The sequence below is a fragment of the Rhinichthys klamathensis genome, unplaced genomic scaffold (genome assembly GCF_029890125.1).
Source record: "Rhinichthys klamathensis goyatoka isolate OS25496 unplaced genomic scaffold, OSU_Roscu_1.1 h1tg000168l_1, whole genome shotgun sequence".
NCBI lineage: Eukaryota > Metazoa > Chordata > Actinopteri > Cypriniformes > Leuciscidae > Rhinichthys > Rhinichthys klamathensis.
The window spans coordinates 550,857-578,193 of NW_026606699.1; the positions used below are offsets into that span (position 1 = coordinate 550,857).

Consider the following 27,337-nt stretch of genomic DNA (forward strand, 5'->3'; position numbering starts at 1 on the left):
ATTCATGATGTGTGGTGTGTTGTGTGTTAGGACATGTCCAGTCTGATGCACACTATCTATGACGTAGTGGATGCCTCCGTCAATCACTCGTGTAAAAGCAAACAAAAGACCCTCCGAGTCAAGCTGACGGTCTCTCCAGAACCTGGAGCTCGCAGGAGGGACGGGACACACGCCGGGACCGGTGCGACTCGGCAAAACACACATACTGTACAAATATAACCACATATCATGGGGTTTAATTCCCTAGGAATGCATGAACTGATCAAATGCATACCTTAAATTCAAAGCAACTCGCTTTGGATAAAAGCATCTGCCATATGCATAAATGTAAATGTTATTTCAGCTGGAAATACAAAAAAAAAATAAAATAAAAAAATTTCCACACTATATAATTTATGGGTCCATAGTCGCAATACACGATATTATCGCGGAGAGTAATATCGTGATATTAATCGCAATGTTATTTATTTACTTATTTATTTACTAATTTCATTGTTTACTTCGTTTTATTATCACAGGTTTTATTACGTGCACAAATAAATACATTTGGTTTCTGTCTATATGGACACAACTCAAAAGATCAGATGATTAATAACAAATGAATGAATCAGTCAACACTTCAGTCACACTGTTATATAACAAAATAGTTCACACTCTAATTTAGGATCGAATAGGACACATTCAAAGCAACCATAAACAACTTAACTTCACTTTGTTTGTGCCTAACTTGGTTTCCTTGGTTCCCTCTTCAGAGAAAGATGCAAGTCGTTTGAGTCGCATCGAATCGGCTAACACTGAGGAGAGACGGCAACACACACACATCAGGTGTGCAGCTAATGTTCATTCTGGGAAACAGCAAAAGAGTGGGTGGGTTCTTTGGGTGCAGTTGTTGATTATAATGTGAGAGATCTAGTATTGTGTTGCATCACATGCAGTGTATCATGTTATCTAACATGCATGATTAGACTATGCTGGAACTTCACCATACTGTAGATGTTCTGCCATATATACACTCACCTAAAGGATTATTAGGAACACCATACTAATACTGTGTTTGACCCCCTTTCGCCTTCAGAACTGCCTTAATTCTACGTGGCATTGATTCAACAAGGTGCTGAAAGCATTCTTTAGAAATGTTGGCCCATATTGATAGGATAGCATCTTGCAGTTGATGGAGATTTGTGGGATGCACATCCAGGGCACGAAGCTCCCGTTCCACCACATCCCAAAGATGCTCTATTGGGTTGAGATCTGGTGACTGTGGGGGCCATTTTAGTACAGTGAACTCATTGTCATGTTCAAGAAACCAATTTGAAATGATTCGAGCTTTGTGACATGGTGCATTATCCTGCTGGAAGTAGCCATCAGAGGATGGGTACATGGTGGCCATAAAGGGATGGACATGGTCAGAAACAATGCTCAGGTAGGCCGTGGCATTTAAACGATGCCCAATTGGCACTAAGGGGCCTAAAGTGTGCCAGGAAAACATCCCCCACACCATTACACCACCACCACCAGCCTGCACAGTGGTAACAAGGCATGATGGATCCATGTTCTCATTCTGTTTACGCCAAATTCTGACTCTAACATCTGAATGTCTCAACAGAAATCGAGACTCATCAGACCAGGCAACATTTTTCCAGTCTTCAACTGTCCAATTTTGGTGAGCTCTTGCAAATTGTAGCCTCTTTTTCCTATTTATAGTGGAGATGAGTGGTACCCGGTGGGGTCTTCTGCTGTTGTAGCCCATCCGCCTCAAGGTTGTGCGTGTTGTGGCTTCACAAATGCTTTGCTGCATACCTCGGTTGTAACGAGTGGTTATTTCAGTCAAAGTTGCTCTTCTATCAGCTTGAATCAGTCGGCCCATTCTCCTCTGACCTCTAGCATCAACAAGGCATTTTCGCCCACAGGACTGCCGCATACTGGATGTTTTTCCCTTTTCACACCATTCTTTGTAAACCCTAGAAATGGTTGTGCGTGAAAATCCCAGTAACTGAGCAGATTGTGAAATACTCAGACTGGCCCGTCTGGCACCAACAACCATGCCACGCTCAAAATTGCTTAAATCACCTTTCTTTCCCATTCAGACATTCAGTTTGGAGTTCAGGAGATTGTCTTGACCAGGACCACACCCCTAAATGCATTGAAGCAACTGCCATGTGATTGGTTGATTAGATAATTGCATTAATGAGAAATTGAACAGGTGTGCCTAATAATCCTTTAGGTGAGTGTGTGTCCGCATGTGCTGTATTAAAGCATGATGGATGTTTTTTCCGGTGATGTGACAGAGGTCAGCCTGCTGAAGCTCACGAGAGGAATCACTATTGCGTAGATGAGAACACAGAAAGAAGAAATCATTACCTGGATCTGGCTGGAATAGAGAACTACACCTCCAGATTTGACAGTAAGATTTTCCTGAACATGTGCATGATAGCACAGAAAAACAATCCTTAACACTTGACACGAGTGAGTTGTGCATTACACTCTTCACAGAAAAACCTGTTTAGAGATTATAGGGAGAATCTCATAGCCACATTTCACTTCAAAATTTCCTAACTCCAATATTTTACAATCACTGAAGGGTGTCTCAGAAAACCCACCAGGAAATGTTGTATTTAACCACAAAATTAAAAGAAAATTACATTTTTTCATTAATAAATATGTGCATTTTAGGACCCTTAAGACATTAATTTATTAGATTTATTTTTATTTGACATTATTTTCATACATTATGCTCACCCCCTCATAAACATCTCATGACTGCAATGCAAAAGAAATAATAAGATATTATTATAAGTCCTCATCATGGTAGTATTTGTCCTGCTGCCTTTAATTTATGCTGATTATTTTTTATTAATTTCCCTTAAAATCAGGCTTCATTTTCTTTATCCAATATATTATTCCTTAAATATGTTCATTGTGCTGATCCTTTAAACATATAAATATCTTAATTTTCTTCTGATCCTTTATGAAGAAGATTATATGAAATTAATTGTTCATTGTGCTGACCCCTTATAAAATATAATTTCTTAATTTTCTTCTGATCTTTTATAACACATATTATTCTTTAATTGTGTTATTGTACTGATACTTTACAAAATATAAAAATCTTAATTTTGTTCTGATACTTTATTAAAAAAAATATGATTCCTTAATTATGTTTCATTGTGCTGATCCTTTTATAAAATATTATTTTATATATTATAAATGTTCTCTTTCTGCAAAGGTACCTCTCCTCCTGCGGCCCAACAAGAGCCGCCCTCACGGCCTCCACACAACCCGAGTCGTTCCCGGTCCCACGAGCCCGAGACACAGGCCCATCAGCGCCGGTCGCAGGTCATGTCCGACCACTGTGTGGCGCTGGATCCCCGCGTGCGCAACGGGCCCCAGTTCATCAGATCCCCCAAGGGGACGTCCAAAGGAGCAGGTGCGGCCAAAATCAGCAAGTGCCACGGCTACTATCCCTCCATGCATGTCACAGGGGCTCAGGATGTGTACCATCTACCCCAGCAGAACCAGCCTCAAGCCCCGTCGGGTCACCAACACCCTCTCCAGCACAGTCACAGCAAGAGAGTGAGAGCCAAAGCCAGAGAACAAGCCCTGTCTCCTTCAAAACAACCCTCACCTGCGCCGGACCGCGAGCAGAACGCCGGCTTAATGCGTCCGGTGGTCCAGCGACATGAACACCACCATCATCACGAACATCATCATCATCACCACTACCACCACTACCATCAGACATGACTCCACCCTGCGACGGGACGCTCAGCCCGGGACGATTCTTCAGTCATTTCATGGAGCGGAAACTCTGCTGTGGATTTATGTTCGTTGGAATCATTGATCACGTAACAGAGCTTTCAGGCAAACCAAGCAGAATCCCAGGCCTCATTCAAGGGTCATTCCTGTTCTGCAGTACGGATGTTCAGAAAGTTGTTTTTATATAAAAGCGTATATTCAGTGTTGGGGAAAGTCACTTTTAAAAGGTAATGCATTACAATATTGTGTTATTCCCTAAAAAAAAGTAACTAATTGTGTTATTTTTTGTGGGAAATAATGTTACGTTACTTCTGCATTAATTTTTCTCTCCTGGGGTGGGCTTGCTTGTTTGATTTTTAATTACAAAAAAGCTGTATTTATATTCACACCAAAAGTGAAATGAATAAGCATCAGGCTGAAGGAAAGGCAAATGCATGCCTGTACAGTAGAGGGCGCCGCTCAAACAAACTCAGCTGTGCAGAAGAATAGGACGCAGGAGAAGAAAGTACAACACTGTTACTTCATCATTTCACTGTTTTTATTCATTTTGAGGAATACTGAAAACAAAGTAACTTGCATTACTTATTGAAAAAGTAACTTGGATATTTTGTTGTAAATTTTGTACTAGTTACTTGAAAAAAGTGACCAACTCGTGTTATTTGTCATTCGTTACACACCCAACACTGCATATAAAAGATATTCAGAAATCTGCTCTGGTCAAACTCAGGCACTTATTAAGTTGATCATTTACACATTAGAAAGAATATGAAAATAGAGCTAAAGTTAGTCATTGCTGACCGTTTACATGAGAACGTCAACTTAATTTCTCTTCATGTTTTGATTATGTTTGTTATACGGATTTGTGTAATTTCATCAAGTGGGATGGAATGATTTAGAGGGACAGAAACCAACTAGTAGCACAAAAATATTACAAAACAGAGTTTTGTTAAAAGGATTTTTACATAAGACCAACAGGATGCAAAATAATATTGTGGACCTATACATCTATTATCAGTATAAAAATATATATATCATTTTCCCCCATATATAATATATACCCAAGAAAACATTTCAATTTGAGACATAAGGAAAATGAATATTTATTCAAACCAAATTAAATCATTTAATTTGATTTGAATGGATATTCATTTTCCTTGGGTCTCTAGATATTCCCCCCTGTGTTCACTTAATTCTACTAAAAGAAACTAATATGATTCCCATATTTAAGATTTTATCCAGTATATTATGACATATATGATGGGGACATGAAATGTAGCCTACTGCATAGAAGGAATGACTCCATATATACAAAATGATTGTACAATTTAGCCATCATGATTTGCTTGGCCACATATTTTTGTCCGTCACTCGGATGTGGTTTTGTGTTTCTCTTCAAGTATTTTCTCCCAAACATGGATCTCAGGTGAATGGTGCTGCTCTGTAGCTTTTAAAAGAAAAAAGAAAAAGGCTATTTCTCCTTTGGGAGAGCTGCCATGGACTGAACGTCTCCCTCTTACCAGAGGAAATATCACCACTGCCAGTTTGAATGCTAAAATATCCTTTGTGTTTAAAAATAAAAACTATATGAATATAAACATTTTACTGTATGATTATACCGCATATGCATATTTATCATGGTTTATACATATGCATTTGTTTTTATATATTAATAAAATACATCTACTGCATTTGACATCTGCCTTTCATTCTTTATATAAATTAAGTAGAATTGCTCATTACTAAGGCAATTTATTCATTAGAATGGACAGTGGTGCTACTACTGTCACCAACAGAATACTTGATCAACATGCGCCAAAAGTTCGCCCCGACTTTAGCCACACCCCTCTCCTATTGGCCACGCCCACCGAAGACACGTCAACTGCGAGTAGTGAGTGATGGGGGAGAAACAACGCTTTTCGAATCTCTGAATCACTTGCTTCGAAGCGCTCGAGACGTCACACGATGGCTGGCCAGAACGAAAACTCAGGCTACGATTACACATAGCCGGGTATTTAGAGAAACGAATATTTTCCCCCTCTCCGTTTTCAAAAATAACATCGTGCACACACCCGCATAAATACGCCGTCGAGCGCCATCATAACTATGCCAAACCTATGGGCGGCAGTGTAGGGAGAAGGATAAAGCCATGCAAGCCAATCAAAATCCTCAGAATCGACAAGAGAGAACCTAAAACCCTGTTTCTCCCAGTTTACACGGTAACACATAACCGGCGTTTTCAGAAATCTCCACTTTGCCTGGAGTTTTTAGAAATAATCGTTTTCTGTGGTAAAAACGGCGTTTTCGTGTAAATGAGAGGGCAAAACGCAGAGAAATATCTGCGTTTTCCCATCGTGTAAACGGGGCCTCAGCCTCAACGTGTATAAAAACACCTTTTACAAACCATTTAGAAACGTTTTTATTGAAAGTGTTATCTATTAAATACAATTAACAAATCATCATCCATTATGCAGTGTCAGTAGTGTAAGCCTATTTTACTATTTATTCTTGTTGTGTTTCTTTTATTGGTTAAATTGTTCAAGAAGAGACTATTAACTACAACATTTACTTTTTATTGTACAAATGTGCCATTAAAGGGTTAGTTCACGCAAAAATGAAAATTATGTCATTAATGACTCTCCCTCATGTCGTTCCAAGCGCGTAAGACCTCCGTTCATCTTCGGAACACAGTTTAAGATATTTTAGATTTAGTCCGAGAGCTTTCTGTCCCTCCATTGAAAATGTATGTACGGTATACTGTCCTTGTCCAGAAAGGAAATAAAGACATCATCAAAGTAGTCCATGTGACACCAGTGGGTTAGTTAGAATTTTTTGAAGCATTGAAAATATATTTTGGTCCAAAAATAACAAAAACTACGACTTTATTCAGCATTGTATTGTCTTCCGGTTCTGTTGTTGATCTGCGTTCAGTGCTGCCGCTGACGTAAGACGCTGCTGACGTGTGTCTGGTGTGTGTGTGTGTGTGTGTGACGTAAGACGCTGCTGACGTGTGTCTGGTGCGTCCGAGCTTCGTTTACAGTCTGAGGGAGACGCACGCTGGAAACAAAACAATCTTTGCAAACATGTCTAAGGATTTCCACACAGAGGAAGACTTGCATTTTTTTGCCCAGCCATATTTATTTGAACCCGAATACACGGACGCACCAGACACACGTCAGCAGCGTCTTACGTCAGCAGCGGCACTGAACGCGGATCCACAACAGAACCGGAAGACAATACAATGCTAAATAAAGTCGTAGTTTTTGTTATTTTTGGACCAAAATGTATTTTCAATGCTTTAAAACATTCTAACTAACCCACTGGTGTCACATGGACTACTTGATGATGTCTTTATTTCCTTTCTGGACAAGGACAGTATACCGTACATACATTTTCAATGGAGGGACAGAAAGCTCTCGGACTAAATCTAAAATATCTTAAACTGTGTTCTGAAGATGAACGGAGGTCTTACGGGCTTGGACCGACATGAGGGTGAGTCATTAATGACATAATTTTCATTTTTGGGTGAACTAACCCTTTAAAATGTCTACAAATCGCGGCGAACCCTTCGAAACAGTTATGACGTAACAAAGTTTCGTTTACTGAACTTTACACGTGACTTTGGCGGTTTGATACCAGATCAGAATCACTGGTTCGAAGAAACACATGATTCGCAAAAGCTTCAAGCAGTGCGTCGAAATTACTTCATTTTAGGGATGTCTGTCAAACGAGATTTTTTAACGAGAAAATCATAGACTGTATATCAAGGAGAAAATACACGTAGTTAGTGAGTACATACATACACCACGTAGGCCTACTCGTAATACACGTAACTTACTCGTTAACATGAAGTTGCTGGTTGTTTCCAGGACGTTGCCAAATATCATCCTCAAGTCTCTATGATATTTCGGTCTAACGTTATAGATATGCCTCGAGTATCTTCAATGTAAGTCTGTGTGTTTTTTCTACACAACTAGTTGAAAATAGTACGTCTGATAACTTTGTGTAATGGTAATAGCACACCGCTCTCATCAACAACACGTGATTTGATCATTCATTCATTCTGTGGGAATCGGAATCAATCATGTGCTGGTCGAGTTACCAAGTGTCGATAACCGTGGTAGGCTTCGTTTGTTCCTATCACTAACCCTGAGAATGAATGAATAATAGTTTACACGACTAATAGTATTATTTTACATAACAGTACAGTACCTTCAAACCATTATAACTGGATTTGAATGCTGTGCATTCTGCGGGCTCCAGCGCCACCTTGCGGCGAGATCGGGAAATTATAGCTCTATTGGGGCCTTTTGGATTGGGATTTGATTATTTTATTTGTATATTATTATATATTATATCGTATTATATTTGTTAGTTATTTTTATAACTTGCAAATACAACATATATTTTGACATTTTTAAATTATTATATTTTTTTAACGGTTTTATATGCAGCTGGGTAGTTGACATGTCAAATGTCCTGCAAACATGACAAGCTATACTTCTTTTTTTATCTAAAACTATTTTAAAGAACATTTTGCTATTTCTTCTATGCATAGTTGAATGACCTTGTCATAAAAACATTGTTTTAGAAATGCATGTCACACTCACACCCCTTGACCTAAAGTAAACTACATAAAGCTTGTATTTATATTATATATATATATATATATATATATGTGTGTGTGTGTGTGTGTGTGTGTGTGTGTGTGTGTGTGTGTGTGTGTGTGTGTGTGTGTGTGTGTGTGTGAAATATAAATATTATTATAAATAGTGTACATGTTTTTATTGATACATGAGGACGTTGACTTAATTTGGCTTTTTTTTAACCATCTTTTCTTTTGATTATTTTTGTTAGGCAGATTTGTGTAATTTTTTATGAAGTGGGTTGGAATGATTTAGAGAGACACAAACCAAAGGCATATAGCACAAAACATTATGAAATTGATTTGCTGACATGCCATAGCCTACTTCTATTTTAGGCCTATCTAAACTATTTTAACATTTTGCTAATATCTCGTCATAAAAAGATTGTCCTTTTAGACTTTGACCTGTCACACTAAGTAAATTGCAAAAAAATTATATTTACAGAGTTAAAAAAACAACAAAATGTTGAATACTAAAAGGTTTGAAATTCCATGTCGTCAGACTGAAGGAATTTTCTAGAAACCTTTTTTTTCTCTGAAGAACCCTTAAGTTTCTTCAAGAACTTTAAAGACTGCCATCATTAACCACATCACAAAGGAAAGACTTTAAATATATGATCAAGTTATGCCACGTTACAACAAGATATCTGAGAATCTCTGACAAGGACATGTTCATCAGAGGGTTCTGTCAGTCTGAGGAACCTCAAAATGGGGTGTCACGTGTCTTTTCCTTTTTACGATGACACTTGTTGCTCCAAAACGTTTTTGTAAAGCTTTTTGTAAACTCGTGTCGATGCATTCAGAACATTTCAGAAGAGAATATAGTAAATACTAGGTCTTAACGCGATGTGTCAGACTATAACTATAACTATAAGTCGTTTTTTGAGCGCAGGCCAGTGAGGATTTAATCGGGGGCCAAATAAGGACCCCAACCGCGCCACACAATGCCATCCGTGAAAAGCGAGGGGAGGGTCGGAGAAATGCAAATGTTCCTACTTTGTGCTGCGCGAGAGAACCTCCTCTGCCATTGACAACTGGCTGTTTCCATTCGGAGTGGGTGGAAGTTAGAAAATAATGCCAGTTAAGCGTTGCCACTTTCACACGGTCACCCACATTCCTTCATCTGCGCGTTTGCGACGGAGACGCGCGGAACTGACGCGACGCATCGCTGCTCTGCATCTCAGTCACATAGAGAAGGTAAGAGAGCTCAGATTCTGCCACTGGATAATCTCGAACTCAACATGCAGAGTGTGCAACAAGTGCCCATGATGGCAAAAAAAGAGCTTGTTTAATATAAAGTAATAATTATTTTATGATGCTGCTTAAAGGAAACCCTGCTAAAAAAAAAAAAAAAAGCCTAAGATGGTTTGCTGGGACCTTAGGACCATCAAAATGATCTTATGCTGATTTAAAGTATTATTTTAGTAGGGAAACTTTGTGGTGACATTACATACACATGCATGTTGGGGAAGAGCTTGTTTTTTATGTATTTGAGTGATATATGGTTAATCAGATCAGTTTTGAGATGCCTAATTGGAGTGCACATTTACTGTTTTCAAATGTTTTTTTTTGTCAATATTGGGTAAATATTGTGTAAAATAATGTTAATTTCATTGCTACAGTTTTGTGCACCTCTTGTGATAGGCTATTTATATATACACACACACAGTACCTGTCAAAAGTTTGAAGGCATTACTATTTTAAATCTATTTCTGTGATTCAAAGCTACATTTTCAGCATCATTACTCCAGTCTTCAGAGTCACATGATCCTTTTCAGAAATCATTCTATATGCTGATTTGATATCTCAAAAAAAGATAATTTGTTTTAAAAAAATTCATTCATCAAAGAATCCTGAAAAAAGTATCACAGGTTATATACTATCAACAGTTTCCAACATTGATAATAAATCATCATGTGACACTGAAGACTGGAGTAATGATGCTGAAAATTCAGCTTTGATCACAGGAATATATTACATTTTAAAAAATAGATTCAAATAGAAAACCATTGTTTTAAATTGTAATAATATTTCACAATATTACTGTATTTTTTGAACAAATAAATGCAGGCTTGATGAGCAGAAGAGACACCTTCAAAATAGTAATATTTCCAAACGTTTGACCAGTACATCAGCTTTGCATTGACCTCCTGCTCTCTAGACATCTGCATATCGACGACACTTGTTCCCAGAGCACTTCTGCTGAAGATGTTACGCTGCAGCTCCTGTTAATGCATCCCTTTACTCTTATAGAGACACTTGCGCTACTTTGCACGACTAAGCCTTTCTTAGGAAAATGTGATTATCTGCAGCCCTGACTCATGCATGAGAAAAGCTCTGCAACACAATAGAGGCGCTGGGAGTTTGTCTGCGTGCTTTCTGAGATGCTGAAGGGAGAATTATGTAGAAAAAGAACAGATTAGATATAACAATACATACATCTGCCTCATAATGGCCTGTCTGAGGAGAAGAGAATCCATTTACAGTGCTGATGCTCTGCTGGACGGCGACCGAGGCGTGATGTTTTGCATTTGTTTGTACATATATTGTCCTATAATTATCCTAATCATGCACGCGATTCATTTATGTTGAATTTTTCTCAACTTGTGTGCAACAGCTTGGTATATTTTTGTTGGGTTCATTGCATTGACATCAAAGAGCGAGTTGAACAATTGCCTCATTCTGTCCTTCTACCCCCACTGTCTATCCCCAATTTCCACTTGATTAAGCTCCAAGCCTCTTGAGTTGAATCCACAGGGAAAATGGTTCACTAATTTTGGAACGGGACCTCCAAACAAAACAGAGCGACTTTTCCTTTCCACACTAATTTGAATCTAATTGAATCAGGTACTATTTTCCCCTCGCTCTGCATCTTGACCGGTGTATTTGCGGAGCGTCAGGAGAATAAAACCACAGAAGAGAGTCAAAAGAAAGGACATTTTGCGCAAATAAGTGGCATTTGTTCATGCTTGGGTTCTGTTTCTCGTTTGCATCTAGATTTGACTGACGGCAGTGTTTCATTTTTGACACAATTATCGAATAATCATGCTGATAGAGACCAGAATGGGATATGCACTTATTTGACACTTTTTATTACTTAATTATTCATAAACATTTTTGAAAAAGTTGGTACTGATTGATTTTGTTCCTGCAGATGTTAAACCACCATGTTTGCTAATGCTAATAGGCAAAGGGAGCGGGTTATCGGGCAATGACAATGTTATATATAAAAAAGAGCAAACACTGGCAGATTAATCAATATATTGGTTCATTGGTTATTTTGTTTGTAAGTACTCCCATACCAAGACGCTGCAATGCAAGTTATGGTAATTATCATTTGTGTTCAGTTGGTCGGGTGTCGTTGAGCGAGAGGTAAATGCTGCCATGTGTTATAAGTGCTTGTTAAGTGAGTGATTGATGGATGCAGATCTCACGGCGCATTAAATGCAGATGTTGTAAATGTGCTTTTCATGTTGCATTTCACATCATTCAGAGCTTTTTAAATGCTGTTATAAACCCTTTTAGTGATCATTTAGTGATGTGGGGACATTTTACTGCTGTGTTAAAGGGGTCATATAATGATACATGCACTTTTACAAGTTGATTGTACTGAAATGTGTGTTGGCAGTGCCTGTACACAACCATCATATAATGATAAAAATCCATCCAGTGTTTTTGTTTTAATCTCCTTATGTTTTCCCCTGTCTCAAATCGAGCCGTTCGACCGTGTGACGTCACACGCTCGGAAGCCCCTCCCACGATTGTTGATTGACAGCAGCATTTCAACACAGACCCGCCCTCGCTCGTGAGGGCGCTGTCATTCATGGTCTGCGCGGACCGGCGCGGTCATTGTTGATATGCTGGAGCACTGTCTATGAGCAGAATGGCGTCTAAGCGATTGTGGTGTTCTGTTCTTGGGTGTAATAACGAACACAGCAGTCATTTTAATGTTCCTAAATCCGAACCGCTGAAGACGCAGTGGCTGAGTTTGTTTTCGAAGGGAATATTCCCCACAAGCAACGTCAATGCTCTCATGTTTACGCCAATCATTTCTCACACCAGACTGCTTTATAAACGAGGATCAGTATGAGCTGGTTTTGCTAAGAAGCTGCTCTTGAATAAAGGATCGGTACCAGCTATTCGTGTTCCTGCTGAACCTACAGAAGAACTGAAGTGAGTGTAACGTTTTATTAACCTTTATATTAATATTTATATTAATCTTTGCAAATCACTAGCTGCACTCTTCACAATGAATGCGTCGAAGGTTTACACTCAGGGTGCATTACGGCATGTTTTCTATGGACGACGTTCTCAATATAATTCATAATCCCACGTTTATAATGAACAACGCGTTATGGTTATTGTGTTATTGTGTTACAAACGGTGTACGCATAGAACAGAGAGGCGGGGTGAGCAAAGCTCATTATCATTTAAAGGCATATGCACTGAAACGGCGTGCTGAAAACAGAGCTGTTTTTGACCAGGTAAAATAAGTGTTTTCTTACAATACTAATGAGAATTTTTAATTAAAGTATATTACAAACTTTTAATTTAGACCCTAAAGAATCATATTAGCTTGTACAAAAATGGCATTATATGACCCCTTTAATGCAGATTGCATTTTGTATGTGAGTGATCTTCTAAGTTACGCCCTTCATTTCCAGTATCTGCTGTGACACATTACAGACGGTTTCTGCATTTGATAGAGCTGTGCAGTTACTCAGAGAAACACAACTCACAAAATGCTTTGCAAATTCAGTATTCACTGGTTATCTTCCTCTCTGCTGAAGCTGCTTCATTTATTCATTTGTTTGCTTATTTATTGTGTTCTGCATGTATTTTACTACATGCCAACTTCTGAAATCAGCAAGAAACTTTGCTAAGTGACAAATTTAGACATGCAGATGATCAATAGCAAGGCATGAAATAAGATTTCAAGAGTTTCAAGAACCATTTTGCATCTTTTTCACCAAACACTGTATAAATTCTCTGTTTCCTCAAGCAGTTGCTTAGCAATGTGCAGTTAGAAGTGGACGGGCGTCCCATGCCGGCGGTGACACGATGGGCTGCTTTTCTCCACCCGCCTCCTCTCGCTCTTCTTCTGGCCAGTGCAACAAGAATACTAATGCACTTCAGGCTACGTCTACATTAATCCTGTTACATTTGAAAACGGCGTTTCCACACTAGCTTTTTCAAAGGCCTCTTAAACCTCATAAAAGCTCACTGAGATGATACAGACGAAACAGACATCGTACACTTCTCACGCTATTCTTCTGGCGAATCGTTTTATTTCGAAAATATATTCACTGATGCGTCCAGGTCGCACTCAGTCACCATGTTTGGTCTTAAATGCGACTGCTCTCATGTTTTGCTGCAGGACAGCAATTGTGAGTACATTTTCTGTCATCTTTGCAGGACTGCGATATGTAGAGTGTACAAAGTGACATATCTTTAGCAACAGTTTGAAAGTAACAGGCACATACTACTATTGTATAAACTAGTATAAACATACATATCTATCAGTTCAGTTCAATATGCGTCACATGACTAAACATCGTCATCGTTTTCAAATACGTCAGTTTTCACGGTTCACACTAACACGAAAATGGCGTTTTTTCCACTTGTATCCACTTGGGTAAGCGTTTTCAAAAAGCGAAGTGTTTGCAAGACAAAAACGCCGTCTTAGTGTGGACAGAAGGACAAAATGGAGAGAAAAAGATGCAGTTTCAAATGAAAACATTTTAGTGTGGGCAAGGCTGAAGACTGAGAATGGAGGAATATGCATGTAAACATCAAACTAGCCCTCTCTGCAAATTTTAGTCTGTAGTTTGGAGTATCGAATTTTCCACTTGAGAGCGTTTTTGGCGGCGGTGTTTTTGCATCTCTCTCTGAATTTGCTTTTTTTGTGTGTGTGAAAAAGTTTAGAAAGCATTGCAGAGCCATTAGATGATATCTAATGCCCCTCATGAACTTTTATATTTAATATTCTTGGTCACCACGAGAGGTTTTCACAGTATTGAATCTGCTTTGCCAGTCCGTTTGTGAATTCACAGGCATGTTTTTGTATGGAGGTGAAACCAGTTTCAGACGGTCCTCCAAAGCTGATGATAAAGAACATATTTACAGCTGTAGAGTTAATCGAGCAAATGTTTAATGACTACTTATAATGATTAAATCCACCAAACATTGTAGGCAGCATTTTTCAGGTTTTGCCAAGGATTTGTGCCTCCTAAGGATTTCTTTGCAAAAAATAGTGACTGTTTTCAAACAGGTTTCTCTTCGTCCTCCATTGTTTAGACCAACAGATAGTCCTGTCCCACAGTCAATGTTTGCGTGTCTGGCCGCTCACACAAACAGATCAATGTTATGTCACAATGTTAAACATTTTGCGGTCTTAACCAACAAAAATGATACTTAACCTCCTGAGACCCTGCGGCCTCATATGAGGACATTACATTTTTGCCTCTTGACACAATGATAGTCAAATTTGTAAATCTTAGACATGTTGGCCACATTTAGGGGCACTGCCCACACCATCTTGTAGTGATATCATAACATTACACCAATGTCAGTGAGAAGAAAATGACCCTAACCCTAACCCTAACACTTCTACACCAGTTCCCGAAAGAAAAATGACCCAGGTAAAAAATCTATTCAAATTATATGAATGAAACAAATGTATTTATGTACAATACTGTCTCTATCATCATATGGGGATTCAAATTTGACATATTTTAGTAGCACTCTAGGACATCAGTAAATATGAAGTACTCGTTTGAGGACATTGGGACTATATTACGTAATCCCCTTAACTGTCACCGTCCCACGTGGGACGTTTGCCCATATATATTTAGAACAATAATCTTTTTTAATCTTTTTTTCTATTTCACTTTCATAATTTATTTCACTTCTACAATAATCTGGCATAATGTCTTAAAAACAAGACCAACCATATGTCTATATTCCAAAGCATTCTTGAATTACAACCATTTTACAACCACAAGTTTTTTTTTTATTGCTAGTACTGTGTCCTCACACAAGGACATCATATGGTAAATCATAGACCCACTGTCCTCACATGAGGATATCATTTTCTGCAAAAACTACTTCCTGTACAAAAACAAATTTTAGTTATTATATTTATTAGGTCCTACTTATCCCAAATAGCAAGAACAATTATAAAATGCACACCAGGCAAACTCTCGGGTCTCAGGAGGTTCTGCCTATAAAACTGGCTCACGAATGAAAAAGAAATGACACACTTAAGTCTGTTAAAACTGACTCGCTCTCTAAATTGTAAATCCTCAGAGTCAGAGGTGGTTGTAGTATTCAAACATACTGTACGTCATCAAGTGTATTTTTGGCGTTTATCACAAAAAGGCCAAACTCTACAGCTTAGGGATCCATCTTGAACAAACACTTTACCAAACAGGAAAGAGCCATTACAGAGATAACTGTGCAAATGATCTAGTTTACATAAGAACAGCCATTATGTGACATTGTGCCCCTAATTTTTGATTATAAAGTTTGTCAAGTTTTGTTTGGTTGCAACAAATCAGCATATTAGAATGATTTCTGAAGGATCATGTGACAGGAGTAATGATGCTGAAAATTCATCTCTGATCACATGGAATAAATTACATTTTAAAATATATTTACGTGGAAAAGTTATTTGACATTGTAATAATATTACTGTTTATACTGTACTTTTGATTCAATAATTGCAGCCTTGATGAGAATAAAAGACTTCTTTCAAAAACTTTCACAAATCTTAATGATTCCAAATTTTAGTGTATAACTGAAACCATACAGTTAAATCCTAAAGTGTGACAATTTCTGCTTCATGCAATTGGCACCGTATCTTTTTGAGAGCCATTAAAGCCTAATTGTCAGTTTGACCTCACTGTTATTTACACTACAATCATCATGACTTTTAAGTTTTTGCATTTGGCAGACGTTGTTTACCCTTGCATTCGAGGTATACATCTGTTCAAAAGCATGTGAATTATCATTTCTAAGAGGGAGGTTTGAGTCTCTGATTATTGTGTGTATGTGTGGTTGCATTAGCAGTGTTGCTCGTGCCTCAGTTTTGAAGAACTTCTCTTGAGATATGAACTATCCTCTGGAGAGGAGTATAATTAACCCAAATGAAAACAGGAAGTACCTCGCCCACGTGCTCAATCTTCCCTCTCCATCCCTCCCCACGGGTGTTCATTTACTCCTCTTGCCTTTATGTTGCGACACAGGGCGAACTCAAGGGAGTGTGTCGTGTCTCATGCCTCTCACTCATTTCTGAGGCTTTACTGGAAACGACAAGCGGCCGGTTTCCGGAAAAACTCTTCAATTATCTCCAAACGTCCACAAGTGGAAATATACATGCTCCTTTCATGCTTTTGAATATTTCTAGGGATGCACCGATATGAAAATTGTGGCTGATACAATAACCGACATATTGACCAATAAATCTAATTCCAAATTTTTATGTAATTTTTGAGAGCCTGATTACTAAAACAAAAGTCTCACAATAGGCTTTATGCACAGCTGCACTACTTCCTGAACTTCAGCCAGCTCCTTTGTTTCCTGTCTGCCATTATTGGACAAACTGATTAATCCAGGTGTGCCTGATTATTGTTACTGAGGCCAGGCACACCTGGATTAATCAGTTTGTCCAATAATGGCAGACAGGAAACAAAGGAGCTGGCTGAAGTTCAGGAAGTAGTGCAGCTGTGCATAAAGCCAATTAAAAGCCATGTCCCGAGCACACAATTATAATTTTGTAGCCTATATGACAGACTTGCACTGCACATGTTGCACTAAACTGTATTTTCCTTTTTTGAAGTGATTCCAGTCATATTTCAATTCAAAACCATTATGTTGAACAGTGCGCATCTGAAGTGTCTCAGCTGAAGGAAATAATCTATCGCCTTTAATATATCGGCCAAATTTTCTTATCAGGTCGGTATGGTTAACATTAAAAATTGAAATATATCGTCCGATACCGATATGGGGGCCGATATATATGGTGCATCCCTAAATATTTCAATGTGAAACAAATTCAGTCTTAAGAGCTATTCACACACAAATCATTTTTGCTTGCAGTGGAAAGGAAATGAGATTAGAGATTGACAGATATTGATTTTTCATAACTGATACCAAATACGGTTATTTGCATGTTTATGTACCCAATAACTCAATATGCAGAACCAACCTTTATTTATTGTTTTATTTCTGTTTTTGACACAGTGATAACAACAGCACTGAACTGATCAAACTGTTTTGTTTAAGACTTTTGTCAATACTGTTTCTGTAATTTCACTCCCTCCTTACATACAAAACAAAACATAATTCTGCATCAATAAATAGAGGAGTGCACTGTCAGTGAATCCGATTATGGAAAAAATGCTTAAATATCAGGGAAAATATTGGTTGCTCTCTTCTAGATTGCTCTAGAAGAGAGCAATCTAGCAATCTTGGTTGCTCTCTTTTAGAAAATCACAGATGTGATTTTCTAAAAGTTGAAGCTCTTTTAAGTTTGAGCACCACACTTTTAGAACGGCATGACATGCAAGAGACACTGCAAAACACACAATGGGCGAGCGCACCGGTCAAGCATGTCCGTCTAGAACATATATACAAGAAAATACATAGAAAAGTAGCGCAGAGGAATGCAAAAACAGCCCTTCAAGTTAGTGATATCAATAATAATGGTAACATTTTTAAAACAAAAAAATGTCTAAATAAAATATCAGGGTTTTTTTTGTTTTTATTTCCACAAGTTTGTTAATGTTTTTGATTGTTTTTGAAGAATGACTTTTCTACGGGAGCGTTTTGCATTCACTTGAGGAAAAAAATCTACTCTGTTTTTCTGAATTAACGAGTTAATTATCTCAGAATTACGAGATATTTTTCATGGAAAAAAAGTTTTTGCTCAGTTTTTCTTGATTAACGAGTTAATTATCTCAGAATTATGAGAATTTTTATGGAAAAAAAGTTTTTGCTCTGTTTTTCTTGATTAACGAGTTAATTATCTCAGAATTACGAGAGAATTTTTCATGGAAAATTTTTTTTGCTCTGTTTTTCTTGATTAACGGGTTAATTATCTCAGAATTATGAGAATTTTTTACGAGAGAAATTTTCTCTCGTAAGAATTACGAGATCATTTTTCATGGAAAAAAAGTTTTTGCTCTGTTTTTCTGAATTAACGAGTTAATTATCTCAGAATTACGAGAGAATTTTTCATGGAAAAAAGTTTTTGCTCTGTTTTTCTTGATTAACGAGTTAATTATCTCAGAATTATGAGAATTTTTTATGGGAAAAAGTTTTTGCTCTGTTTTTCTTAATTAACGAGTTAATCTCAGAATTACGAGATCATTTTTCATGGAAAAAAAGTATTTGCTCTTTTTCTTGATTAACTAGTTAATTATCTCAGAATTACGAGATCATTTTTCATGGAAAAAACTATTTGCTCTGTTTTTCTGAATTAACGAGTTAATTATCTCAGAATTACGAGATCATTTTTCATGGAAAAAACTATTTGCTCTGTTTTTCTGAATTAACGAGTTAATTATCTCAGAATTACGAGATCATTTTTCATGGGAAAAAGTTTTTGCTCTGTTTTACTTGATTAACGAGTTAATTATCTCAGAATTACGAGATAATTTTTATGGAAAAAAGTATTTGCTCTGTTTTTCTTAATTAACGAGTTAATCTCAGAATTACGAGATCATTTTTCATGGAAAAAACTTTTTGCTCTGTTTTTCTGAATTAATGACTTAATTATCTCAAAATTATGAGTAACTCATTAATTCATAAAAACAGAGTGAAAAATGTTTTTTTTCTCATAATTCTGAGATATTAACTCGTTAATTCAGAAAAACAGAGCAAAAACTTTTTTTTCATGAAAAAATATCTCGTAATTCTGAGATAATTAACTTGTTAATTCAGAAAAACAGAGTAGATTTTTTTTCCTCAAGTGAATGCAATACGCTTCCGTACTTTTATAATGATTTGAGCAAACATCACAATATATTAGTTTAGCATTGGAAAATGTAAAATGTAGTTTTCTATTTGTCCTGAAACATATGAGAGAAAGGCGATACTTTTTTTTAATATCCCCCAGTTTTGATCATTTTTGAAGCATGACTTTTACTAGTGCTCACATTGATTTGAACAAACACATCACCCTAGTATTAGTTTTGCATCAGAAAATGTTTTTGTCGTCCTTTATCAGAAATATCCAAGAGAAAGCTTTTTTTTTTTTATATCCCCATGCAAATTTGTTAATGTTTTGGATTATTTTTGATACATCATTTTTACTAGTGCATGTGATCTGAACAAAACAACACTCTAGTATTAGTTTTGCATCAGACAATATTGAATTGTAGTGTCTTTTTCTATTTGTCCTTTATAAGAGAGAATTTGAAAATATGCAGTTTTGTAGTTTTGCTTGAACTTTGCATATATAGGTCAACAGATGAATCACATCCACAGCTTCTCTCAACTACTCCAAACCACATTGACATTTTCTTTGACCTGAAGAAAACGCCCATCTGAGATATTTACAGTCTTTCTCATTTGAACGTGGGACTGAAACTCGACTGTAAATCTACCTGTTCATTCATCCATCTCTGACTCACTTGCTGTGAATGTTTCAAAGCCTTTAGCAAGTTTGTCCTGCATAAATTCTTCTTGCATTGGCCTGTAATTTCTGTCCTTTCCTCAGTAAATGAAAGACTCGACTAAGCCTAACAATCCAGGTGTTTGATATACAGCTGCCATTATCCTCTCTTCCTTCTCACCCTAATCTTTCACCCCTGTTCACTAAGGAAATGATCTCACGGTGAAGAGAGTAACACTCACATTTAAGATTTATGTATTTAAATTGCATATAAAAGGTCCATTCATTTAAATCACATAAACACGTTTAACATTAACATAAAACTTAACGCTGTGCATATTTGTCAGTCATACATGAAACAGGTTTCTGCAACCACGGCTTAGTTTGTTATTAAATATGTGCTATCTATTTGGTTTTATTTAAATAATCCCATTTTCTAAATGCATTTCTTGAAAATGCTTATAGAATCAGCATAAACACATTATTATTTTTTTGTATTAAGAAAAGAAATTGATTCAGATTAAAAGTATGAACTGGTTAGAAATGTGGAACAAGCAATATTCAGTTAAAATGTATGAGATTGAAAGAAATTTAATTTATTGAAGATAAATATATAAACCTGGTTAAAAAAAAGTTTAACATCTTAACTGTTTCATGTATGACTGACAAATATCCATGACAATTAGTTTATCTTAAAACTCTGTAATCCAAAATGCATGAAAGTTGTATGTGCAATCCATAAATCTTAAATTTAGGCTTTTTTTTTTTTAGGTTTAAAATTAGTAGTTCGTTCAAAAATGAAAACGATGTCATTATTCACTCATGCTTCAAACTTTAGGTTTGACGTCATTGCACCTGGTTCTGGTCTTGAATGTGGAGCCGAGAATGAGATTTGCGAGCTGCAACAGAGGGGAAGATTTTGATTGAATAGCAAATATTAACATGCATTTTATCAAATGCGCATGTGTTGTAATGAGATCTGATATGATTGCCCTGAGGTGAAGATTCATGAATGTGTTCAAGGGGTTTGAAACGACATGAGGGTGAATAAATAATGCACAGTTTTTGTGTGAATGAGTGCATTACGCTACTGACTGGTGGTCTCTGATCTCTAACGCTCTGACAGGCTTTTATTGATATGAAGGAGGAGTTTGGTCTAGTTTTGCCCTTGTGTGGAATGCACACCTGCAGGTGTTTGCCGAGTGTTTCCTGTAATCCATGTGACAAAAGAGCCTGACATCTGGTCTCATCTGTGTGTGTGTGTGTGTGCGTGCGTGTGTGTGTGTTCCACTGGTCAGGATTTTTTTACATTTTTGAAACTTCTACTCACCAATCAATGTTGAAAACTGTTGTTCTGCTTATTGTGGAAACCGTGATGCGTTTTGTTTCTCAGGATTCTTTGATGAATAGAACGTTCAAAAGAACAGCTTTTATTTGAAATAGAAATCTTTTGTAACATTATAAGGGCCAGATTTACTAAACAGGGCAAAGTAGCATCAAAGCGCAATCCCATAAAAGTGGCGTTAGGAGAGTAAAGTTCAGCGCTTGATCTACTGACGACACACACGTTAAAGAACACAGACACAGCCGGATCATTTCCACAATGACCAACACAATCTACCAAAGTAGAGTCTGGTTTAAGACGAGCTTTTTTGGGGCGTTAAATAATGACGCAAATGCCAGTGAATTGACGAGTGCCAACCTTAGTAAATCACCTCGCATGATTCATTTAAATACTCTCCTCACATACATTTTGCATCTGAAAGGGAAACTCCTACAAATGCAAATGCAATAAGATCAGCCGCAAAAATAACCCTGTCCATGCCTTTCAGCGCTCATTTCTCACTGCGTGTCTTTAGGAAATCCTGACAGTAGGTTTTTAACACCAAAAGAGGGTTTGCGCTGGAGCAAGTGTTAGTAAATCTGGCCCTATCTTTACTGTTACGTTTGATCAATTTAATGCATCCTTGCTGAATAAAAGTATTCATTTCATTAACAAAGTCTTACTGACCCCTTTTGATGGATGTGTATATATGTGGATGTGTATGGGCTCAAAATATGTTTTGACACATAAGTCACATTTAAAAAAGGTCTGAATTTTCTCACATTAGATACAAGAGGTTGCACTTTATTTTAGTACTTACTTGTACTCATCTAGAAAGTAATAAAAGGTAACTACAGGGGTTAAGGTTAGGTTTAGGTGTAGGTTCAGGGTAGTTATTACCCAGTTATTGTAATTACTGTAATAAGTAGTATGTACATGGGAAACAGGACTGTAAAATAAAGTGCTACCACAAAATATCAAACCAAGTGGCATCTGCAAACACCTGATGCTAAAGGTTTTTACTTTTCTGAGCCACTTTTTAAAATCATTTTAACCAACTGGTCTCAAGGTCAATTTTTGTGGTTGTCTAAAGTCAGTTCACACAAGTGTCCCATTCAGCAGAATAACCACAGGTGTAGTAAATTAACTATCAACATGATCCAAAACGTTTGACAATTAACCAGAAATGAAAGTGTCATTCGGTGTGTCCGAAATCACATACAGTCTAAGTAGGCACTACATTTCAATTTGAACTAACTGTTCTATATGGTATGAATGTGAACGAAATTTGTGAAATGATTTACCGAAAATGAATTGTATGCACTTATTTGCTATTATTGAATATGTGAGAAGGATTAACATCCAGCATGCTTGCTTTACCGTTCTGATGACCTTATGGTTTTTCTCAGGATAATGTTGTATAGTAAGTGTGCTCTTCAAGGCTTTGGCACAAACCCCTGCAGTCACACTGCGATAAAATACTGAAAGATGGAATAAACAGATTAGCCGAGAGCGTCCCGCCCCACTGAAGACTTATTTGAGGTTTGATGTTTTCCTCAGGCCAGCCGGAGTGAGTGATGAAACATGTGGCGTGTGTGTTCTGGTTAGACAGCTGTCTCCGCACAGTCCAGCGCTCCGGATCAGACCACTGTGAGGCAACGGACAGCGACACGAGAAGGTGAGCGCTGATAAAGCTTGAGCATTTTTTGACATTTTTATTAAATGTCTTGCTTTTATTCATTTTTATTTCAGTTTTAGTTATTTTAGTACATTTTAGTAAAATGAGAAAGCCACAGAAAATGTGGCTTTGGCGACTAGCTAAAATAAAATAAAATAAAAATCTGTTTTATTTCATTTCAGTTTTTTAACATGTAGCAAAATATATATTTATATATTTTTTGTTATGGTTAGTTTCCGTTAACTAGAGTATAAGTTATAACCCTGGTGGACTTCTGTGCTAGTTTGTTCCAGCATGTTTTAAATGTTTAAATGTCTATTTTTCAGAGATATCCATTGAGTTTCTTGGGATTTTCTGTTTTTTTTTTTTTTTATATATAATTTGCATGTCTATTTTATACAACTTAAACATCTTTAAAACATTTTAATGTATATTTATTGTGTCCACAAAGGGAAAAAGGGAAGATTATACTGAACAAGATCCCTTGCTTCCACATATCAATTTTTCATGTCAGCCAGATATTTTCTTAAAAATTACAGTAACACTTTATAAGGTCCCATTAGTTAACATTTGTTAATGAATTAACTAACAATGAGCAATACATTTCTTACAGTATTTATTAATCTTTTGACGTTAGTTAATTGTTATTTAGTTCAATTGTCATTGTTAGTTCATGTCAGCTCATATTGATTAAATAATATTAACAGATACAACTTTTGATTTTAATAATGTGTTGGTAAATGTTGAAATTGACATGAACTAAGATTAATAAATGCTTTAGAAGTATATGTCATTATTAGCTCATGTTAACAAATGAAACCTTATTGTAAAGTGTTACTAAAATTGCAGAAAATTCAAATGCATTTGTTTCAACACAAACTTTAACAAAAACAACAGTAGCATAAATGTTTTTCAGCTTTATTTTTTGCTTCACTAATATTCAAAGTATCTAGGACTTGGCATGGCTTTCAGAAACTAAGGCTTCTCCCAATGTTATGGGTAAGATTAAAGTTGCACTTTTCTTCATAGATGTTCATTTTGGCACTGTTATTTTGTGACTACAAGCTGTGTTTACCGACCTTTAACCTCATGTCTGAACTCTGCGTTTGGGTCAAGGTAGTTTTCCTTCTCCATTTGGCCTGTGTGTTGGATCACATTCCCAGAGTCAAACCTCAGCTGATATCACAAGAGTGTGTGTGTTTGTGTAACGTGAATCCTCGGGTCTCCAAGCACCTGTGCTTACGGTATAGAGAAGACAGTGGGCTTTGTGTTCCCAGGTCAGTATGTCTGAACACACACGCTCGGCAGGGGGCGGCTGCATGACAGGTGCGAATGATCCCTGGAGTTCCTCTGCGATAAAACACTGTGTGCAGTGACAACTGAGAGCCAGCATGGACACTACTGGTCAGAAAGAAGTCTCTTCTGCTCACCAAGCCTGCATTTATTTGATCAAAAATACAGTAAAAACTGCAATATTGTGAAATATTATTACAATTTAAAACAAGTGTTTTCTATTGTCCTATATTTTAAAATCTAATTTATTCCTGTGATTCAAAGCTGAATTTTCAGCATCATCACTCCAGTCTTCAGTGTCACATGATCCTTCTAATATGCTCAAAAAACACTTCTGATTATTATCAATGTTGAAAACAGTTGTGCTGCACAATATTTTTGTGGAAACGGTGATACGTTTTGTTTCAGGATTCTTTGATGAATAGAAAGTTGTCGCCAGACGTTTGACTGCCATGTTAGCATCATTTTCTGTCCAAGAACTGACCACCCAGGGTGTTGAGGTTTGGCTGGTTAGTCTCGGCCGTTAACCCCTGCTGGTAAATACTGCAACTACACCATTGGAAGCAAAAGAAACCATGGTAAAAACAAAACAAACTGTGATTTAAGGTCTTTTTGGTTACTACTTTTGAACAGCCATTAACAGAAATTATTATAAAAATTAAAAATGGGTCTGATCACAGTTTTTTTTTTTTTTTTTTGTCATGTGGTTTAGGGGTGAGTTTATATGAAATAGTTGATAGCACAATAATAGACTGGCATGAAAAAAACAACAACAATAAACTAAGCAGAATATAGAAATCTGTTGCCGGTTGCAACAAACAAACCACTAAAGTGAAGAAACCCATTCGTGATAATACCATACAATTATAACTAAGGCATTCATTGCTGTCTACTTGCAAGCAAGTACTCAAACTTTAAGATTAAGTAATATTGTTATCCATTTTAAGTCTAGTATAGCTTAAGCCGGATTAAAATGCATGTTTGATCTGTTTTAAATGAAAGCAACTTGCACGTGCATATCTTAAAATATGTCAGTGTCATTGTTTTGTCTCTAGATGCACACCAGTAATGTGTTTTTCTAAGGCATGTTTATAAAAGATACTTAAATGTCCTAACTGAACTATGGTCTAATCCTGGCTTAATCTAAACCCTGTCTGTGAAACCAGGCCTTAGACTTTTTCCTCTACTCTTAAATGAAATATTTTGATTCAATTTAGCAACAATGGCTGTTTTAATTGATTTATTTAAATTGAAAAGAACAAATATTTAAATATCCAGATCTTGTGTATATGGAATACTGAGAAAAAAAGCCAATATAATGTTTTCAGCCGCGTGGCCCGGTCCAGCTGTGGGACGGGGGGTGTCTGTTTTTAATGACCATCTATTAGCTGCATCGTTGAGACTGATTGTTTGCGACTGAGATTGATGAATGTTTGAGTCTGTCCTCGCCAAACACTGAAAGTGTGGTTAAATATAAACCCTCGAGCCTCTCCCATTATCTCCATGTGGTCTAAACACTGTTTGACTGGGAGGTCAAGTAGTTCCCATAGAAGGACATACTGCGGGTCGGTGTGTGTTTTCTGAATGTACATTTATTCTTGACGTTCAGATCGGACCCGGTTAGGAAGAATGCAATTTCTTTATTATCTACAACAAACTGCATCTTGTGCTTCTCAAATGTTTCTCTTAAAAAACCCTGTAATCTCACATCATGTCTCATCTACAGATTCAGAAAATATCTCCAAATTGTCATGTTGACTCCATTTGTTTCTGTTTTTATTTCTCTTAATTTGTGTAGGGAAAAAAAACATTCTTAATTGTTTAATAGATAGAAATGTGATTAATTAGATTAGTTTAGTATTAATTAGTTTCAGAAAACATCTCAAAATTATCATGCATTTTTGTTTCTGTTGTTATTTCTCCTAAGGAATTGTAGGATAATCATCTGAGACACTTACACTAAGCTTCTTGGGCTATGGACGAGCAACCCTTAAGCAATATTGAGTCTGTTTCCCAAAATACACAATACACACTCAAACTGGTTTAGACTAGGAAGGAAAAATCACCAATGCAATCTCTTTAATATCTCAGACATTTTTTTTAGAGACAGCAAATTGAGTCTTTGCTTCTCATATTTTCTCCTTACAAAAAGCTCAGGTATTCTCAAGTAATGTCTCTCTTGTACAGTTTTAAAACATATCTCAAAATTGTCTTTCTGACACACTTAACTACAACTGAACTCCATTAGCTAAGAACAGCTTCTATTATGTTTTCCTGAGTCTGTTTCTCAAAATACACAATACACACTCGGATCTGCGTCCTTGGTTGAGTTGTGTCCGTCTGATATCAGGCTTCTGTCTGTGCCGGTCACTCCCACAGCAGAGAAAACTTGATTCCCAGACCGTGTGTGTGTGTGTTTTCTCAAGGCCGTGTGAGGTGCTCAGAGCACTAATGTCTCTCTCTCTGCATGACGTCTGCAGACTCACATCTACAGGATCTAGAGAGGATACACACACTGACCGCTGCATGTAGAGATTCACCTTTGTGAGTAAATTCTGCTTGATATTTAGATTAATAACAGCTGATGGAATCAAATCTGTCTTATTTGATTAGTTTGATCGGATGAGTCCTGTTCAGAGATGTCGTGAAATGCTCCTTTATACACCAGTGATGAATTGTGTATTCAGTTTATTAATAGTAATGCATTTAATGATTTATTGAACATTGGTGTGTTATTGCTGTTGTAATCCGCTGTACAATTCAGCTCTTGTGTTAAACTTTAGAAAGGATTGTTTTTTGCCTGCTATACTCCCTGGGAAACATAACTTTTTTTTAAATAGCAGCGTGTGTATATGTTTATGTATGCACACACACTGCAATTTACAAATTCAAAAGTTTTAAAGTCTCTTCTGCTCACCAAGCTGCATTTATTTGATCAAAAATACAGTGATGTTGTGAAATATTAAAACAATTTACAAGAACTGTTTTCTATAAATGTAATTTATTCCTGTGATGCAAAGCATAATT

The 27,337-nt window shown here is 36.8% G+C and overlaps 1 protein-coding gene across 1 annotated transcript in view; it reads left to right on the forward strand.

The window, feature by feature from the left end:
- The window catches only part of nkd2b (NKD inhibitor of WNT signaling pathway 2b), a 43,780-nt gene extending 39,971 nt beyond the window's left edge, over positions 1 to 3,809 (forward strand). The window contains exons 7-10 of the mRNA XM_056259440.1: positions 31 to 181; positions 753 to 825; positions 2,289 to 2,404; positions 3,227 to 3,809. Of these exons, the coding sequence (XP_056115415.1) occupies positions 31 to 181; positions 753 to 825; positions 2,289 to 2,404; positions 3,227 to 3,744 (858 nt within the window). The 3' untranslated portion in view covers positions 3,745 to 3,809. The remainder of the gene's footprint in view (positions 1 to 30; positions 182 to 752; positions 826 to 2,288; positions 2,405 to 3,226) is intronic.
- Positions 3,810 to 27,337: the final 23,528 nt, after the last annotated feature.